Raw genomic sequence first — 17,057 nt, forward strand, 5'->3', positions numbered from 1 at the left:
GAAGTGCCTCTGAGCAAGGCACCTAATACCACTGTACAGTACTGTAAACAATACCCTGTACCTAAATAGTTGTAGGCCTACATCACTTTGGATAAAAGCAACAGCTAAGTGTAAAAATGTGATGACGACGATGATGATGATGAAGATGAAAGCTATGGTCAAATATAGTCCCTTCTAGAATATTTAAGGATTCTATAATGAATAACTGTTGAAACTCCGTCAGTTGTGGCATATGGTAATGGTTCAGAGTTGCATTTGAATACGCTTTTTTCCATGACTCATAATGCTGAATTTCAACAGAATCTCCATAAAATGTCTCTAAGAAGACGGATAGGCCTAAAAGTGGCAAGACGCTGCATACAACACTGTAAGTTCAAATACAATTTAGTCTCTTCCTGAGCTCGGGATACTTATTTGACCGAAAACTTTTCCATCGTCACGTTACCGACACGTTTGTTTTGCCTGGTTGATCAAGGCTAAGAGGCTTTTCAATAAGCCCCGCCTCTTGTAGTAAAATTTAGCAGACAAACAAGAACCCACACTCACACACACACACACTCAGATGCACGCACGCACGCACGCACGCACGTAGGCACGCGCGCACAGGCACACGCACACACACAGATGAGGTAAACTAAGCCAGTGAACTTATGCTAACTGTGCAGCCTTTCTGAAAATCTAGCCACTGCACAGGAAGGTATACGTGTTTATGTGTTTACTTGTTTGTTTGCAGTATTACACAAAAATAAGTAGACACATTTCAATGAAATTTTCAAAAGGGTTCAGAAAACTGACAACCTTACACCTTTTTTGGCATAGACATAGGTCACTTTCTTGCATCACTTGATTATCCTTGGAACACAGTGACTATTGATCATTGTATCAGTTGGACCTTTGAAGTGTTACAGTAAATCACACTTACAACCAGAAAGCATTAGGAGGTGATATTGAGCTGCTTTGGGGGAGACATGCTCTCAGAGTAGGCTACCACTGTACTTAAGCCAATGACACAACACCTACAGTCGACAGAGTGCTCATGATGATGCCTAAATAGCTACAGTATGGGGTTTGGGGTTACGGGGTGTGTGGGGGTGTTGTCTTAGAGGGTGATACGGCATCCGGCTCAGGATTACTGACACCTTCAGGTCATAACACACACAGCGGGATAGGCAGCAGAGAGTCATTAATGACAGCTCACAACACTACTACAGCAGCCCAGAGACATTACTAACCACTCACAGAACACACACTGGCCAAGACATTAACACCATTACAAGTAATGGCTCACTATTCACACAGCAGAACAAACTAGACTGCATTCTTGCAGAAAATGTGAACAGTGAGCTTGACTTTTTGGGCCAGAGCTTAGCAGTTTTACTAAAAATAATATATATGCTATTCTAACTTAGCGAATGAAAACTGTATAGGCCTATAATAAAATCTGAAATGCAGTCTGGTTCAAAGTGGGATTCAAACTTGCAATCATCTGATCTTCAAACCAACACCACTGCCTATAGGCCAAGCAACTGATTGTAATCATTTCCCCAGCAGGACAACATGTAATTGCCTAGAAGTGTTCTGCAGTCCTATTCAAAATTTGGCAGTTGAGAATTAAACCCTTAATTGGCAACACCTGTCCTGTTTAACGGTGACCCACTTGCCCCAGCAACTAACTAATAATTAGTCCTCACAGCAGAGTTCTAAAATTAAAAAAAACTGACAGTTACTCTTCAGTGTTCCATGCCTCCTTTAATTGCCTACACCTGTTCTGGTTATGGGTACTGACAGTTAGCCTACTGTAGGTGCTGTTTCCACGTAGTAGGCCTAGGATATTTTTAAAAATGGATGTTTTTTTTTCTCATGCTTAGGTGGAAACGCAACATGTGAATAAAAATAAAAACTCCATTGTAACATGTGGGTTTTAGCCCCCTAGATGGGATATTTTGAAAGCTGGATTTTTTATATGTAGATTTAAAAACTCTGGTTCTCATTAAGCTGGCTTGCCCCACTTTTGGCCTTCCTTGTCCACGTAGCGAATGAACTATAATGACCGATGACACATAGCTCACTGACTGACAGTGTGAGTGACACAACACTCCACAGCACACAGTGCACATTGCACACAACAAAATTGTATTTATGCCTCACCCATGCAAGGGGGCAGCCTGATACAGAGCCCGAAGAGAACAGTGTAGCAGGGCAGTACCATGTTCATGGTAGGCTACCTCAGTCATGGACGAGGTTACGGGAGAGCATGGGTACCAATCTGGTGGGTCGAGAATCGAACCGACAACTCTTGAGCTACAAGCCTGACCCCCTAACTACCTACCACTGACACATGACTGAAGAAGCCTTTGAGATGAAATGTGAAACATCTTCAAGCCCAACACAGAAGCCTGCTCAAACGGTCCTATTACCAGACGCATCATCTGAATCTGGCCCAGTGATGCTGCCACTGACAGTCAGAGCAAACAACACCCAATTACTGCCACTCTAATTATGGGAAGAGGATGAACATGTCCAGGACAATATGAGGGCGCCAACAGGGATGCATTATAACTCCATGGGCCCCATGACCAGAAAACAAGAAAGGCCCCCCTCCATAGAGTCTAGAGGTTCAAGAAGTTTTAGAAGGTTAGCTTAGATTATAGAGCGTCTTCTTGTTGGCCGTTCGGGGGTTTCATTTCTCGAGAAATTTCTTTTCAACAGTTTTGTCATGTTGTGATAACTACCTTGAATCAACATCTTGGAGAAAACAAGGTTTTTTACATGCTAATATGAAGACTGAATCTGACACTTGGAAAACGAGGACAGCATGAAAACGTCCAAAACCAGCATTAAATATTCATTCCTGCAGAAGAAAATAATGTTATGTCTTCACTTTTTGTATTATATGAAAGATAAATGTGTGCTAATGTCCAAAACATCATTGGATGCAGTTAATAGTTAGTGGAATTGGCAAAAAAAGTCCACGGACCTAAAAGTGCATTTGAAACGTAGAATTACCCTTACGCAAACACAGGGCTCATGTACGTGTATTTTGTGGGAAAATGACAAAGAAAGTAGACATTCTGAGTTTATTATCATTGTTCATAGTTTCCATTTTTGGTGTTTACTAAGTTAGACAAGATTTTCACTGGTCCACAGCATAACCACACTGCACTATTCCATACTCTACTACTATGCAATAGAATACATGATCACAGTGTCATTTGTCAGTCCTGCAATGACACAGTGTCAAAATAAGGAAGCTATATATATATATATATAAGCTTCATGCTGTACTTCATTACACACATGCAAGGAAGCCGACAAGGGGGGACAAAGGGGTCACCTGTTTCAAGGCCCAGTGAAATCGTATGGTATGGTATGGTATGGTATGGTATGGTATCATATCACAAATGGGGGGCCCATAGTTCATTGCATTGTACTATGTATTGGGTAGAAGGCCCTTTCAGATCACATTGTCCTGGGCCCAGCAAAAGCTGTCAGCGACCCTGCACACATGCACAAATGTACGCACACACATACACACACACACACACACCCTTACCTGTGAAGCCAGGTGGGCAGACACATTGGTAGGAGTTGACCAGGTCCTCACAGACCCCCCCATTCAGACACGGCTGAGACTCGCACTCATCCACATCCACAGAGCAGTTGGCACCTGCAGCACACAACAACATGTACAGCACATTAAGGCACTCAGTCAAATACATAGATGAAGTCATCAGTACCTCATCTCTCTCTCTCTCTCTCTCTCTCTCTCTCACACACACACACACACACACACACACACACACACACACACACACACACACACACACACACACACACACACACACACACACATACACACAAATACTCTTCAAAGGCTAATTTGGAGAATGAGTTGTCTTTTGTTTAGTGTGTACGACTGTAGCAACTACAGTAGCAAATGACATGGAGTATGCTAGCGACATGGAGATAGTGTATAGGTGGCTTGACAGTAGAGCAGAGGTCTGCATGGTGATGTGAAGCTTACTGTACCTGTGAATCCAGGTGTGCATTGGCACAGGTAACCGGCTGCCTGTGCGTAGTGGAACTCCTTGCCCAGCTCTGGCAGGAGGCCGTAGTTGCTCTCGTCCGATCGCTGGAAACACTTCCCGCCATTTTGACACGGCTCCAGTGCACACTCGTCTATGTCCGTCTGGCAGTTCTCCCCCTCATAGCCTGCATGTGCACACAAGAAGGCATAAATGTACATACACATTCAGACAGATTTCAAAAGATAATGGTACACACATGCGTCCACATTTTAATTTTCACAAATATTTGGCGCCCACCTCCGGCCCAAGAAACAAGAAAACTGAAATAAATAGTGAACAGCAACAAACACACAAATATTATTTTGTTTTTTCTTTAATATTATTACTCCTGTACTGTGTGTAATTGTTGGTGTTGATAAACACTTTATTTTATCGAGTGTTTTACAGCAATTTCAGCTAAGTGGCCCAACCTGAGTAACAGTACTATCAGACACTACACGTAGTAGTAATGTGCACTAACCATTTGAAACACTGCCATTCAATTGCTGTCTTGGCCACCTCTGGATACCTACATGCATTTTGCAGCCAGTGTTTACCTGTGCATTTGAATAAGTATGTTTATCAAACAGGTGTACCTGATAAAGAGGCTGTGAATGTGAGTGTATATTTCGTCACAGAAACAAAGTGTGACCCAAGTGGAAAATAAATGCTCTTTTAATGATTCCCGTCTTGCCTGATCACGTGACAAAAGTTGTCAGATTTCCTTACATAAAGCCAGAAACTTCTGATTAAAAATTCATACAGCCAACAACCTGTCACCATCTCCGAAAACATCAGGCGTATTTAATTGTCATACTTTCATTCCCATGGGTTTTCAATCTAATATTTGATGTGAGCTATTTTAGATAACATTATGTTGTTATAAGACTGTCTGTGTTTTGATGGGTTTGTGAGCTGTAGCCCCATAATGCACGCCGTACCTCCTGTGGCACGCTGTAGTAGTCATTGAAAAGTTAACTACCATAGTACTACACAACTATGAGCTGACACAGGGCCTTTATTAATGCTCTATGACTTGGTCATTGCCATTCTGGTATCAGGAAATTTGTAACGGCGTGTCTTAAAGGGACACTGTGTGAGATTTTTAGTTGTTTATTTCCAGAATTCATGCTGCCCATTCACTAATGTTGCCTTTTTCATGAATACTTACCATCACCATCTAATTCTAAGTATTCATTATGACTGGAAAAAATACACTTTTCATACATGAAAAGGGGGATCTTCTCCATGGTCCGCCATTTTGAATTTCCAAAAATAGCCATTTTTAGCTGCAAAAATGACTGTACTTGGACCATACTAGAAAATATTTGTTTTTTTTACTTAGTAAACTTTCATGTAAATATCAAATTTGGCAATAGGCAGCCCAGTTTCAATGAGCAGCTAGTTGCAGTAGGCCTACCTTTTTTGACCATTTCCTGCACAGTGTACCTTTAATGGGTTAATGTTTTTCTTTCATGTTAACTGTTGTGGTTACATTATGCTGTCCATTTTACATAATAACAGCCTATGTGACATTGTATGCTCATGCTGTGCCATGTTGTACAGCCAGTGTAAACATAATAATAGGCCTACCACGTTTTTAGATGTATACACTAGAAATGGAACTGTAAAAATGTTGTTGAAGTATTATTGAAGGATTTTTGCACTTAGCCTATTGTTCATTGGGGTGACATCAGGCGAAGGGTTCTTGTTCATGGAAGTGAGTGTAATATCTGGACAAGGGTTAATGCTGGATCATGCTCCTCTAATCCCAGCCTTAATTACCTCAAGCAGATGGAGCTTTATTAGCTGAATGAATGGTGGAGAAGACTCAATAGCTACTGAAAGACCAACACCAAAAACGAACAAAATAAGTCAAGGAGATAAAACTGAGAGATAAAGTACGACAAACGGAAACAGCAGACAGAAAACGGGAGTGGATGGATTTCAGGAAAGAAGCAGTGGCCTGTCCAGTAGTGTTGAAAAGTCATTGGAATAAAATGTGTAGCAGCATCCAGTATACTATGGTCCAGGAAAAACTGTTGGATTGATTAGGAGTTTAATACAGTATTTGAACCATAGGGGCTCAAAAACCAACTTGGGGCCCACTTGAAATTTTCACAAATGTTTCGGGCCTCTGGCCCAAGAAACAAGAAAACTGAAATAAATAGTGAACAGCAACACACACACTCACACAAATATTTAGATTTTTAGAAAATGATTTTAAGGCCCATTTGCAATACTGTACCTTCGGCCCTGGCCCACAGTTTAAGAATCACTGCTGTAGTGTATCCATCCAGTGAAGTAACTGCAAGCATGGCCGCTCTAAAAGTGCCAGCTCACTTCTAGAGCGGCCATGCTTGCAGTTACTTCACTGATCCAGTAGAGGGCAGTCTTGTTTAACTTTGAAGCAACAGCAGCAGCGCAATGATCACTTTCATGGTAGGAGCTGCCCATCGGACAAGACATTTTTTGCAGAAGGACATAATATTGATTTGATCCTGTAGATCTGTTGCCATTTATTTTCATGGTTTATATTAATGAAGTTTAAGGTGCACACCGGTTAATAGCAAGCAGTCTCAGAGTAAGGGCCACTGGCACTACAATATTAGACACACATGCACGCACGCACACATGCACGCAGCGTGCAAGCAGAATAATGCTGTTTGAGTTGAAAATAAACTATAGGTAGAGACACACTCTTTGCATGTACATGTATGTGTCATTGAAAATTAAGAGGTCTGCTCCAAAATGCAAGCCTTCTGTATGCATTTTCAGAAATATAAAAAAATGTGTGTTTATTTAATTTTAATAGGCCTATCAGTCATTGAATTTGTTTCAGAGTCCCCCGGTGTTTGAGCATGCAACTGCCTCTTACTGCAGATGGGCCCATCGATGGGGTCTATTCACTCTTTGCTGAAAACTCTCAATGACGTCATAACAACATTCCTATGACAACGCCGATAGACTTAAGTAACCGATTAAGACTTGGTCATATACCCATTTTGATGATACGTTTCTAACAGAGGCTCTGCGCTAAGGTGTTAAAGTGACACCCACCTGGCCAGCAGAGGCAGGTGTACTGGTTGACTCCCTCCTGGCAGGTGGCGTTGTTCTGGCAGGGCTCCGACGCACACTCCAGGATGTCCTCCTCGCACAGCTCTCCGGTGAAGCCAGTGCCGCCGCAGTCGCACTCAAACCTGCCAGTCGCATGGAGCACACACTTGAACACACTTAAAGCTCAAAAGAATATATTTTGAAAAAGAAAACAAAGAAGTACCCTAAAAAACAACAATAAACAACTGACCAACGTGCTGTGCAATCTGGTCAAGGAAGACACCAGACACCTGCACAAACCACACCTGAAGGTAAGAGAGCAAGCTGCATATCAATGCTTTCCCCAAGTCATTTCCTCTACCCTCCTGCCTCGTTCCTCGGTTCTCCTCAGAATGGAGGGGAGGATGGAGGGATCAAGCTGCTCCTGGAGGCCCACGACTATGGCATCTCGCCTCCCGTCCCTCTCCTAGGACTCTCACCTTTCGTGTATTGAGACGTCCTGGATGATGTGGAGCCTCGAGCAGGGCTTCTGACAGCTTTGGCTGGGCCCAGGACAAAGTCATCTGAAAGGCCCCCGTGCCCAATGCATTCAAAGTAAATGAGGACCCAATTATGGGCCCCCCATCTCCCTGTACCCGGGACAACTGACCCCTTTGTCCCCTCTTGTCGGCTTGCCTGCCTCGAGGCCTGGGGCTGGAGGGAGCCACCAGAGGAATGCATTGAAAGGCAGACGAGACCATATCCTTCCCCAAACCTCAGGTGGACTTCACATGTCTGTGCTCACTCAGGTGAGAGATTCTACACATACTGTATGTGTGACTGCAGCCATTACACAGACCACATCTGGTTGCAACAATGAGGGTTTGTATGCAAACTACGTGATAGAATGCACTGTATCTGGATAAGACATTAAATAGACACACATAGGGATGATGAAGAATCCTATCTGAGAAGCCTCTCTCATGGAACCACTGACAAGAGGTTCTTTCTGAATCTGAGACATGTAGATTTTTTTAAAATCTTAATGTGTTTCTGATATTTTGGGCAGGTAAGTAAGTACTGCAACAATGAATGACTACTGTAAAATGATGATGGAGACAGACACTGTACTTGCAGCAGTGAGAATGGGATTAGTCTTGTGGATAAGGGGGGGTTTGTGACAGCCTTGTGTGGAAAGGGTGCGTGACAATGACCATGGTATCACACAAAGCAGTGGTAATGAGATTATAGGTAGGCCTGTTACCTGTTGGCTAAGTGGACGCAGACGTCGTAGTTCAGTGTGATGGGAATGTTAGGACAACAAAAATTCAAAAGAATTTTAAGTCTTGCATTGTTGCAAAACGCATTCTTTTTGAGGATTTCTCAACAGAATTTTACACGTACATTCTACAGCTCCCACAGACAGGATCGTTCAAACACAGTTCTAAAGAATTTTCAGTTCCATACAATATAATTTGGAATTTTAGAATTTTGCATCGTTGTAGAATGCCTTCTTTTGTAGAGTGATATAAAATGTAAAAAAAAAACCTCACTCCTTTAAAAGTTCTGTACAAAGCCATTGAAAGGACATGTGAGAGTAAAAAAAAAAAAAACCCAGGTGCACACCAGAAAGTTCTCTTTGAAAGTTTCTGGTGTGCATGAGAACGTTTCTGGCGCGCATGAGACAGTTTCTGGTGCAAGAATCCCTTGTTTTCGTATTGTTTTTTTAAAAACATTTTTTACATTTTATATTTGTCATTATAAGGGCTCCATATGGTCTGTTACCTGTTGATTCAATGAAAGTTTTGAGCTTATACGAATGTAGAAAATATAGAACATAGAGAGAATATAGAATATAGAGAGAATATAATTTGGAATACTAGACTCTTGTATTGTTATAGAACGATTGTAGCCCATATAGAAATTTGCTGTTGTAGTCGCATACTGTGCACAGTTCTCACACTCTTACCAAAGTGTTAAAGAAGGTTAGGACTGTTACCTGTTGACTAGGTCAACGCAGACGCCGTAGTTCAGACAGGGTGAGCTGGCACACTCGTCCAGGTCCACCTCACAGTTGATGCCAGCGTAGCCTGCCACGCACTCACAGGTGTGGTGGCCCACATGGTCAAAACAGGTGGCACCATTCTGGCAGGGCTCCACTTCGCACTCGTTGATCTCTGTCTCACAGTTCACACCTTTTATCCACAACACACACACACACACACACACACACACACACACACACACACACACACACACACACACACACACACACACACACACACACACACACACACACACACACACACACAATATTAGAGAAGGAAAGTTAGAGGTCAGACCAACTCTGCATTTGTAACTCACTATACACAAACACAAATACACACAAAGTGTTAAAAAGCAAAAGTTAGAATAGTCCAGCGGATGGGTGATTTGATCGTGCACTTTTGAGTAAAAGCATGAAAATCGGTACACATATCCTTCTCGATATGCTGATTAATGTTAGCGTTGGAGGCGTCGCGAAAAATGCATCGTTTTCAAGATGGCCGCCAAATCCAATATGGCCGACCCATATTAATGAATCTACCTGACACTTTGTAGTAAAAGCATGAAAATCGGTACACATAACCTTCTTGATATGCTGATTAACATTAGCATTGGAGGCGTCATGAAAAATTTATTAATTTTCAAGATGGCCGCCAAATCCAATATGGCCAATTCATATTTATGAATCTACCTATCTACCTAACACTTGGTAGTAAAGGCATGAAAATCGGTACACATATCCTTCTTGATATGCTGATTAAGTTTAGCGTTGGAGGCGTTGCGCAAAATTAATCGTTTTCAAGATGGCCGCCAAATCCAATAAGACCGACCCATATTAATGAATCTACCTGAGACTTGGTGGTAAAAGCATGAAAATCGGTACACATGTCCTTGATATACTGATTAATATTAGCATTGGAGGCGTCGCGGGAAAAAAATAATTGTTTTCAAGATGGCCGCCAAATCAAATATGGCCAGCCCATATTAACTACCTGGTAATTTGTGGTAAAAGCATGACAATGGGTACACATAGTTACTTCTTTACATTAGATGCTTATTCATATTAGGGGCCATGAACAAAAATATGACTGACCCATATTACAATACAATACATTGCAATATGTATTTATGTAGCACAGTATCACAACTATGAAGTTTACTCAAAGCGCTTTGAAAAAAGACATACACGCATACATACACATTCACACACCAGCTGTGCACAGTGTGCAGACTGCCGTACGGCACCGGTTGTCACGCGAGACACAGACACAGACACAGACACAGACACAGACACAGACACAGACACAGACAGATAGTCTAGGCAATGGGTGCAATATAATGGGAGAATCGCTCGGAAGGTGATAAAAGCGTGAAACTTGGCACAAATGTTCATTAGGACATGCTTATTAATTTCAGGGGTGGAGCCACTCAGAATTCAGCGTTGCCTAGCAACGGTTGCTAGGAGAAGCATCTTCCTTAGCAACCAGCATCAGAAATACAGTTCCCAGCAATTTTGTGGTGTTATGATGTCTAAATATTGACTCCTTGCCCTAATATTACTTAATATCAGGGGTGGACCCACTCAAAATGTAATGCTGCCTAGCAACCGTTGCTAGGTAAAGCATCTTCCTTAGCAACCAGCATCAGTAGTACAGTTCCCAGTAATTTTGTGATTTTATGATGTCTAAATATTGACTCCTTGCCCTAATGTTACTTGAAGCCACTCAGCATGTAATGTTGCCTAGCAACCGTTGCTAGGTAAAGCATCTTCTTTAGCAACCAGCATCAGTAATACAGTTCCCAGCAATTCTGTGGTGTTATGATGTGTAAATATTAACTCCTTGCCCAAATATCACTAAATATCAGGGGTGGAGCCACTCAAAATCCAATGTTGCCTAGCAACAGTTGCTAGGTAAAGCATCTTCATTAGCAACTAGCATCAGTAATACAGTTCCCAGCAATTTTGTCTAAATATTGACTCCTTGCCCTAATATCACTAAAATAATGCATCATAATGCTTCAAATACTGCAATATGTATGATTATGACCTTTCATAATCAATGAACATTCCTGAGCAACAAACATCAACAACACAGTTTTTAATCAGTTCTGTGGTATGATATGTGTATATCTTGACTTCGCTATATCACTGTATTAATACATTAAAGGTTATATAGCAAATGGGACATTGTGACTCCTTTGGTGTCATTCTAGAAACCACAAAGCATTGCAATTATGTGAATATTATTCTCACTTAAGTTCTTCTTGAACACATTTGTAGTAATGAGGGGCTTTAAGTGTCACTTCAAGTCAGGCCTCTCTTTATTTCACTGCATTTTGCATGTGCCGACTGCATACTGATCATTCAGAGCACAAAATTACAACTTTGGAAAGAAAGATGCCTGCATGAACAACATCATTTGCCTGTGTTGTGTCAAATGACAAAGTGATTACATGCATACCCAGGAACTAATTATAAAATCCTAAATGGATTATGTGTTACAAAAAATTTAGACAACTGTAACATGTTTTCAAAATGAATGGAGTCTGTCTAAAAGTATATGGTTTAATAGCAGCAGATTATAGTCATGAAATGCAAAGAAATGTTTTTCTCTTCACCAATAGTTGTCAGTTTAGCAGTTGGTTACAATCATGGGTACTGTTTGCCTATTACTGTATTAATATATAATTACTTTCGGTATATTCCAAATATCCAAATTTAAAACTAACAAACTATGTATGTGCTGTTACACTAGTCTGGACACACACTGATAATTCTTGTGATGAACAAAATTTTGCTTTGTGGATTTATAAAAGTACTCTAACTCGGACTGACTGAATTTTGCCTTCAAGTCACATTGTCTATGTATTGATGGTGTATGTGGGCCAACTGGAATACAAATTTGCAAAGATCTTGCGGGCCTAATGGCCGAAGTGGTTCCGTGGGCCAAATTTGGTCCCCTGGCCTGAGTTTCACATCCTTTTCTTAACTTAATTCTTACAGTATTTACACTGAACCTTTATCAAATGGAATAGAAGCGCTGTACTGTTTCTCTATCCAAAAACCTACTGACGTACCATTCTATCATTAACCTGATTATTGCAATCTGTACAAAATATACAATTTCACTGCCAAGTGCTTAGGCATCACATTGTTACAGTCATCTTTCTGTGCCAGTTAATGACAGTTCCTGTGGCTCAACCTCTCTTCAGCCATATATGAAGGCATGGAAAACACTCTTATTAACCTAATCTTTACTTAACCTTAATGGGCTGAATCTAGACAAAACAGACAATCTGGGTTTGAATGAGTGCTTAAGCCACTGCTGCCTACACAGTATCAGTTGTGTTGTCTTAGCCTGGGAAATCCTATGTTGCTTTGCACATTCCAGTCTGAAGCGTCCATGGATTCTATCCCTCAGCGAGGCAACTAGATCTTGGGGGCCAATCAGCAAGTGGGGAGGGGTGGAAAGATGATGACGTGTATTACAGTACTTGAAAAATGGAACCTTTCAGTTTGTTTCAATATACAGTAACTGACACAATTGGCTATGGGCTACATATAGACCAAATGATAACACTTAATGAGAACAGCAAATAAATGGCCATTAGCAATCGCAAACCACTCCTCTCTATGAGAAATCAGTAGGCGGTCTACAGACCATATCTAACTTGTGGTATGGTCTGGTGTGAACCAAGCAAGCATTGTCTATGGTTATTATCTGAATTGTATGTGTTTTACTGTCAGGAATTTGTAATTCCTAAATGTTGTATGTTTGTTGTATGTTGTATGTTTTCTTTGGATACAGGAATAGCAACTGTAAAATTGTATGAGTGTTTAAACTCTTTAATTTAGATGAGCACAATATAAGAACGAGTTAGAATGGCAAGAATAACAAAGAGGAAATTATCTCCGATATTGAAGGTATATCAACTCCAACCATTACTGCAGTTATATTAGGACAAGTACTGTAGATTCAGGCATCATGACACCACGAAAGTGCTAAGAATCTATCAGTGATGCTGGTTGCCAAGGAAAATGGTTTGCATAGCAACCATTGCTATGCAACATTGAATTCTGAGCGGCTCCACCCCTGAAACTGATAGGAATGTCCTAATGAACAAGGACAGACATCATGACATCACAAAAGTGCTAAGAAACTATCCGTGATGCTGGTTGCTAAGGAAAATGCTTTGCCTAGCAACTGTTGCTATGCAACATTGAATTCTGGGTGGCTCCACCCTTGAAACTGATAAGCATGTCCTAATGATCAAGGACAGACATCATGACACCACAAAAGTGCTAAGAAACTCTATCCGTGATGCTGGTTGCTAAGGAAAATGCTTTGCCTAGCAACCGTTGCTATGCAACATTGAATTCTGGGAGGCTCCACCCCTGAAACTGATAAACATGTCCTAATGAACATGGACAGACATCATGACACCACAAACATGCTAAGAAACTCTATCTGTGATGCTGGTTGCTTAAGAAAATGCTTTGCCTAGCAACCGTTGCTATGCAACATTGAATTCTGGGTGGCTCCACCCCTGAAATTGATAAGCATGTCCTAATGAACACTTGTGCCAAGTTTCATGCTTTTATCACCTTGCGAGCGATTTTTTCACCCATTGCCTAGACTAAGACACACACACACACACACACACACACACACACACACACACACACACACACACACACACACACGCCAAATATTCACATCATTATCCTGGTCTAGAAATGAATCCTAAAAATGTACATGTAAACTTTTCACTCAAGTTATATTTTACATACCCTGAGTTGACTTTTTGATGGTCATCATGTTCCAACTGTGCCATTCACCATTTATTCAAAGTTTATGTCAATCTTTTAATTAGGCATTATTGGCAGTTTGATTGATGTTGGCCATAGTATATACCATAACCTGTGAAATCCTACTACTTTACACAATTGTTCTGATCTGAAATGTAGCATGGATTCCATCCCTCAGTGAGGGTACCAGATCTTGGGGTGCAATCAGGAGAAAGAGTAGGGGTGTAAAGGCAATGGCTGCAGTTTGTTTGAATAGATACAACTGACATGATTGGATATGGGCTACACATATGCCAAATACCACATTCTTAACAACCTATAAACTGCCATGGGCAATCGTAAATCACAACTTTACTATGAGAAATTGCATAACCACCAGATTATATCACTTGTGAGATCAACTTGTGTTAACCAGGCAAGATATAAGCTTACCATACAACTTGCGTTGGGTGCAGGATTGCAGTTTGTTTGAAAACCTTGTGCAGCTAGAAGTAGTCATCAACAATTAGTTTCTTTGAAGTAAGCAATCATAAAAATGTCCATGAATTAACAAATCAAGTTAACTTTCTGTCTAGCAATCTTGAAATCCTGGCCCTTTTGGAATTTGTACAAGGCCTATGCAGTTATCACTAAGCGCTGAAGGTGTTGTACATCCCACAAGCCCCTCAAAAGGATTTGTACATAACGCTACTGCCATATTACCTATTCGAGGCCTCAAGAATACAATCAGTGTACCGATTGAAGAGTATTAGCAGAGAACATTTCATACATATCTGTCCATCTGTACAAAACCTATATAGTCCATGGGCCGGAGCAGAAGTTGGTATCACCTGGGGTGGCAAAGTCTATCAATGTTTTTTGTAATCCTCCATGCCTGAGGGACATTATTTGGTATGATAGCCCTCTGGAAGTGGTAGCTTTCTTATATTTTTACTCACTTTTATAATGACACCCAGTGCATTTCGCAATACATGCCTATATATGGATGTAGGCGTATGCAAGTGTCTGTGATGATGGGATATATTTTCATTGATGTTACATCATATGTAGACACCTTAGGGATTTTGAAAATATACAGTTTTGATGGATAATGTGCTTTCCTATGAATTATATAGGTCAAAATATATGCGTCATACACTTTTTCCAGCAATATAATGCAAGGTTAGATTGATGCAGAAGCCTGTAGGAGGGTGGGTCAAATCCTAATACTTGCTATATCATATCTGTAGAGTGTGGGCTTTCAGAAAATATATGGGTTTGCTAGTTTAATATAAATTATACACCTATTGAGGCCAAAAACCCATAACTGTCTAGTGGATTTCAATGGAAATCAATGCATTTCAATGTAATCCCAAACACATTACATAACTATGGTATAGAGGAATGTAGGAAGTTGGGAGATGTCACAATGCACATTATATCACATCTGGACTGTGTAGACCTTGGAAAATAAATGGATTGGATAGCTTAATAGAAATTACACAGTTATTTTATACCCACACCTCATGGCCGTCCATTAAAAATCAATGCATTTCAAAGTACAAAGTACTTTACAGAACTTAAGTACGGATAGAGGAAGTTGGGAGACCCCAGGGGGATAGGTTGGATTGCAACGTTTGCTATATCATATCTGGAGAGTGTGTGCTTTCAGAAAAAAACATGGGTTTGATCGCCTTTGGGTTTGGTGTCCAATGGATTTGAATGAAAACCCATGCATTGCAATGTAATGCAAAGTATATTACAGAAATGTGTTGTAGATTAATGTAGGAAATTGTGAGTTGTCCCAATGCATATTATATCACATCTAGAGTATGTAGACCTTTAGAAAGTATATGGACTAGATCAATGATTCTCGAACTTTAGGCCTGGGCCCACTGGTTGGCCCTTACTGTATTCCAAGTGAGACTTGAAATCATTTTCTAAAAATCAAAATCATATTTGTTTGTAGTGTATGTTTTGTTTTATTTATTCAGTCAGTGATGAACCCTGAAGAAGTATGAACATTTCAAGGGGACCCCGAGTTGGAATAGGTTGGGCACCCCTGGATTAGACAGTTTGATACACATTACAGAGTTATTTAGACCCAAACCTCATAGCCGTCCATTGACAATCAAAGCACTTCCAGATAATGCAAAGTGCATTACAGAACTAAGGTATAGCTCAATATAAGTTGACAGATCTCTCAATGCACATTATATAGCTACTGTACTGCACCTTGGGAAAACAAATGGGCTTGATATGCAGTAGAGTTATTTTAGACTCAAAACTCATCTAGCCATTGAAAATCAAATCAAACTAGGCTATATTACAGAATGAAGGTAGGACTAAAGTGTAACGGAGAAAAATGGAAGATGCGATTGCAATTGCACACACATCAGTTTCAAGAACAGTACATGGAGATCCTGCATAACAGTATTTTAATTTTGTCTGGAACTAAACTAGATCATTACTTTTTCTGAAAATGTGTCTTTTTTTAAACATACCGTACAATCTGACTTGCTGGGTATGTTGGGTGTGTTGACTGCTGTAGTGTCAAAGACAGATAAGACTAGGTACATCATGATACAGACAGAAATGGCATCAGGTGAGTCCTGTTTAATTTCATACGTGTTGTGACTAAGATGTTTGAGAATGAGTAAGTACATGATGAACAATAACTATACTACAGACTTGTGAGAACACCAACCAGCGGGACTATAACTCCACAAACATGCTGGAGGGAAGAAGGAATCTCACAGGGATTTGATAGAAAAGATATTCAAGGGAAACTAGTATATGTGCCTTGCATTGATTGTTGCCTCCGAGTCTAATAGTAGAGTGAAGCACACAAAGTGAATTGAAATCATTGTCAGCTCATGTGTAGAGCAGGTGGGGTCCTGATCTCTATCTTGGAAAGTAATCTCCTTTTCAGTGTTATTTCACAAAGGCTGGCCAATCATGCACATTGATACTGTTCAAAGGGCGGCATGTCTGGGTAACACACAGCATGACCTGACATTAAATCCAAACAACAAAGCTGGAAAAAAGAACCTCCATGTCATCTTCCTGGATCTTGCTGATGTCTTTGGTGCCATACCCCATGAGCTTCTCCGAGTGAT

The 17,057-nt window shown here is 40.7% G+C and overlaps 1 protein-coding gene across 1 annotated transcript in view; it reads right to left on the minus strand.

The window, feature by feature from the left end:
* crb2b (crumbs cell polarity complex component 2b) overlaps window positions 1-17,057 on the minus strand; it is a 63,718-nt gene that overhangs the window by 11,276 nt on the left and 35,385 nt on the right. The window contains exons 3-6 of the mRNA XM_063195737.1: window positions 9,103-9,298; window positions 7,128-7,267; window positions 4,030-4,212; window positions 3,554-3,667 (exon numbers count right to left, since the gene is read on the minus strand). Coding sequence (XP_063051807.1) covers window positions 3,554-3,667; window positions 4,030-4,212; window positions 7,128-7,267; window positions 9,103-9,298 — 633 coding nt within the window. The remainder of the gene's footprint in view (window positions 1-3,553; window positions 3,668-4,029; window positions 4,213-7,127; window positions 7,268-9,102; window positions 9,299-17,057) is intronic.

This window comes from Engraulis encrasicolus, chromosome 3, assembly GCF_034702125.1.
Source record: "Engraulis encrasicolus isolate BLACKSEA-1 chromosome 3, IST_EnEncr_1.0, whole genome shotgun sequence".
Taxonomy (NCBI): Eukaryota; Metazoa; Chordata; class Actinopteri; order Clupeiformes; family Engraulidae; genus Engraulis; species Engraulis encrasicolus.